General features: G+C 40.0%; 1 protein-coding gene across 1 annotated transcript; it reads left to right on the top strand.

The window, feature by feature from the left end:
* The first annotated feature begins 1,756 nt into the window (after nt 1-1,756).
* On the top strand, nt 1,757-2,701 carry LOC128564656 (olfactory receptor 52B4-like). The gene has a single exon (XM_053560205.1). It carries the CDS (start codon nt 1,757-1,759, stop codon nt 2,699-2,701), a length of 945 nt encoding a protein of 314 aa, XP_053416180.1.
* The last annotated feature ends 1,414 nt before the right edge of the window (nt 2,702-4,115 follow it).

The following is a 4,115-nucleotide window of genomic DNA, read 5'->3' as shown; positions in this document are numbered from 1 at the left end:
TCAGTTTTTTCATCCATAAACTAGTGATAATTTCTTTTACACAGGGTTGGTGTCAGGATTAGAAATAATAGCTATGTAACCCTTCATAGGGATTTAATAATTGCTATTATAAAAGTAAGAGACTTAATAATGGAAGTTGGAGATTATGAATGAGAAGAAAAAAGTGACATTAGATTTGGTAGTTGTGATGTGATAGACCATTTTTGAGAAGGAAGCTTTAGTAGCATGCTGGGCTTACCAGGAAATTGGCAGTGGGTAAATATAAAGAAGGAAGTGAGAGAACAGATGAAGAGAGAGAATATCCCTTCTTTTATGAAACCTAGGTGAAGGGGAGGTGAGACATGTGAACATATTTACACAGTAAGGAGAAGGAGCCAACAGAGAAGGAGAAGTTGACATTACTGGAATTGATGGATTAATGGAAAGATGTAATTAAAGAGAAGATAGGGAGGTCTGGCGTGCAGTTGAAGGGCTTAGCCTTAAACAGGAGGAAGAGGAAAAAGATATGTGACTATAAATAAATTCGTAGGTGGCTGAGCAAGGGTGGAAGAATTTAAGGGGGTTCACAATGGATGACTTTATGTCCTTGAATCAGCAGTCAGGAAATCACAGTCCCCTGATGAATAGAAATAGAGTGGAGCAGGGCAGACACAAAGTGACTGAAGCCACCTGGGGAAGCCAGAATCCAGCTGGCCTGGTGACCGGGGTGGGTGGCTGCTACCTAAATTCTCTAAGCTTTATGTGCTCCCCTAAAGTGTGTGAAATGACTACAGTCACCTCAGGCTGTGGTGACCCATCACAGTGGCTTCCTAACTGACCTCTGCCTCATTCTGCAGCCTCCTCCCCTCACATTCATCTTACACAATACTGCAAGTGAGGGAACTACCTACTCTCAGTGCAAACTTCCCCACACCATTCCCTCACTACAAACTCCTCCCACTTCAACATAATCTAAAGTCCTTAGAGGAATACTCAGACCCCTCAGTGATTTGCCTGCTGCCTCACCTGCATTATTTTCCACCATTTCCTCTTTCCTGTTAACCTTGTATCATTCTAATTTCTTCCAAACCCTATGTCTTTTCAGATCTCCATGATTTCATTCAAGTTCTTCCCTCATCACATTCCTTTACTTGGCAAGCTCCTACTTACTCTTAATAACGTGGCACCTTTAGAAAGCCTCTTTTGAGCTCATAGGGAGTTGACCATGTACCCCCAGCTCCCTGCATTTTGCTTTTCCTCTAGAGTATCTATATTAATAGAGAGAGACATTTTGGTTGACTATCTCCCCCATGTAGGTCCTCAAGAAGGATTTGTTAAATCAATAGGCAACTCAACATTTTTTTTTTAGATGCTCATCACATTTGGGTGTTCAAAGTGGAATCTAAAGTTTTTGTTATTCACAGCTCTTAACTGCTTATAACAACCTGAGATTAAGATCTTTGGGACTCTAGAATGGAGGGCCTCTCTTACATATGCTCTAATCCATCCTATTCCCAACTTTAGTTTTAAGGTGATAAAGAGAGGCTCAGAGCAGGAAAGTTGTTTTACTGAGACCCCACAGCTAGTGAAAACTGTAGAATGGAAAAGAATTTTAGCTCTGTCTCCTGACTTCCTCACTGGGATCCTTTTCACTGCTCCCACCAATGGGAAATGATCTGATGCCTCCTCCCTATTTCAATCCCATTCAGCTTTTGGGAAAAGAGAAGAGCTGACTGCCACATCCTACACACCAATGCACAGGTGATCTGCCCTGGGCATGGCAACTACCAACTTCACAGGTACCAGCCACTCACTCTTCATTCTACTGGGCATCCCTGGCTTGGAAGACCAGCATACATGGATCTCTCTCCCCTTCTTTGTTTCCTACCTTGTTGCTGTCCTTGGGAATAGCCTCCTTATCTTCATCATCATCACTGAACGCAGCTTCCATGAACCCATGTACCTCTTCCTCTGCATACTGGCTGTGACTGACCTCATCCTGTCCACTACCACTGTGCCCAAGGCCCTAGCCATATTCTGGTTCCATGCTGGGGAAATCTCCCTTGATGGCTGTGTCACCCAAATCTTCTTCATCCATGCGACCTTCATTGCTGAATCAGGAATTCTGTTGGCAATGGCATTTGACCGTTATGTGGCCATCTGTAACCCACTGCACTATACCACAGTGCTCAGTCATGCAGTAATCATAAGAGTTGGCTTGGCCGTGGTCCTGAGAAGCTTCTGTGTGATACTCCCAGATGTGTTTCTGGTGAAGCGACTGCCTTTCTGCCACAGCAATCTGCTGCCGCACACCTACTGTGAGCACATGGCCGTGGCCAAGTTTGCTTGTGCCGATATTCGTGTCAATGTTTGGTATGGCTTGTCTGTCCTTCTCTCTACTGTGATGCTAGATGCCTTGTTCATCTTAGTTTCCTACAGCCTCATCCTCTACACAGTCTTCCATCTCCCTTCCCGAGGAGCTCGACAAAAGGCTCTGGGCACATGTGGTTCACACCTTGGGGTCATTTCCATGTTCTACTTGCCTGGCATCTTTACTATAATCACCCAGAGGTTTGGGCACCATGTGCCGCTCCATACACACATTCTTCTGGCCAATGTCTGCATGTTGGCTCCTCCCATGCTGAACCCCATCATTTATGGGATCAAGACCAAGCAGATCCGAGAACGAGTGCTCAGTATTTTGTCTTCACAATGGAAATGATGCTGAGTTTGACCGATCAGGTGGTATGTTAACCAACAGAGGGCTTCACAGTTTTTTGATCTATTTTGTAGAGACTGTGAACAAAGTGACTTGTTTATCACTTTGAAAATCAGATTTCCGTGTGACTTTGAGAAGGTAGTATTTAGGAAAGAGCATGAGCTTTTGCATCAGACTTAGGTTTTAATCCCAGCTTCACTAATAATGTGTTTGATCTTGGGTAAGTTATGTATACTCTCAGAGACTCTTCTTCACATATGCTTAGGTTTCCAGAAAAAAAGGAATATCAAAATCATAGTAACCAAATTCAATAATGAGAAAACTTTATCTTCAAAGAGCTTATCCAGAACTTATCCAGAGTATTACAATGAAAACATGACACTTACTATATTTAATGTCATTTAAAATATATTTTATCAAGTACATTACTTAAACATTAATTTTTAATTCAACTTGTTAATATGTTGTTTATGATATTGCGTCCTCATGTATAAATGAAATATGTTTGTAATTTCCCTTTATAATAATGTATTTTTTCCAATATTAGTATCAGATGTATCCAGATGATTTGTATGATTTTGAAGTATTTCTTCTTTTTCTGTTGTCTATAAGATTTGGCATGATCTGTTTCTTGAAATTACCTTTTATTTTTATTTATAAATATTAGTTGTCTATTTTTTGAGACTATGAAAAAAAATAAGAAGAAGTTAACTGATGACTTCATACTGAACCTCAGAGTCAAAGCATTCTGTAATAGACATACTCTTATTTGACAATGTGAATGTTACTTTTTTGCATTATTATTATTGCTCAATAAAAATATATATTTTATCTTGAATTTGATACAAGACAATACCATAAACTTCACATATTTTATATCTTGATTGTACCTTTATAATAGGGCTGTGATAAACATAAAGTATGAACAGGACCTTGAATATTCATGATACGTAGTAAATAGTGGATACATTCTTCTCTTCCCTTTCCAACTTACCATCATTAAAATTTTGGTATAATAATTTCTTCCTCTCCTAATTCAAAAGAAAGCTGTAGAATCAAAAGTGATAAAATATTCAACAGGCTTTGACCTTTATATGAAAATATTAAATAGTAAACAGAATTATTATTAGTGGTGGTAGAGTCTTCCTTTATCTATCAAGAGAATTTTTATGTGACAAGCAAGAGTGTACCTGGTTCACTTGTTATAGACTACTGGAGGAGGTAAAAGTTAAAATACTGTCTTCCAGGGCAAGATGGTGACTGAGTAACAATTTCTGTACAACTGGGTGCAGTAAGTTTGGGGAGAGAAGACTCTGGGCATCTCTGGCTGGTGGGATCTTCTCAGAAGCTTCCCTTTGGTGGCACAGAGAGTTAGCAAGAGACTTCTGGACCCCATGAGTAGGACAAAAGAAGTGGA

This window comes from Nycticebus coucang, chromosome 14, assembly GCF_027406575.1.
Source record: "Nycticebus coucang isolate mNycCou1 chromosome 14, mNycCou1.pri, whole genome shotgun sequence".
Taxonomy (NCBI): domain Eukaryota; kingdom Metazoa; phylum Chordata; class Mammalia; order Primates; family Lorisidae; genus Nycticebus; species Nycticebus coucang.
The sequence above is the reverse complement of the archived record's forward strand: the minus strand, read 5'-3'. Positions and strand labels throughout refer to the sequence as shown.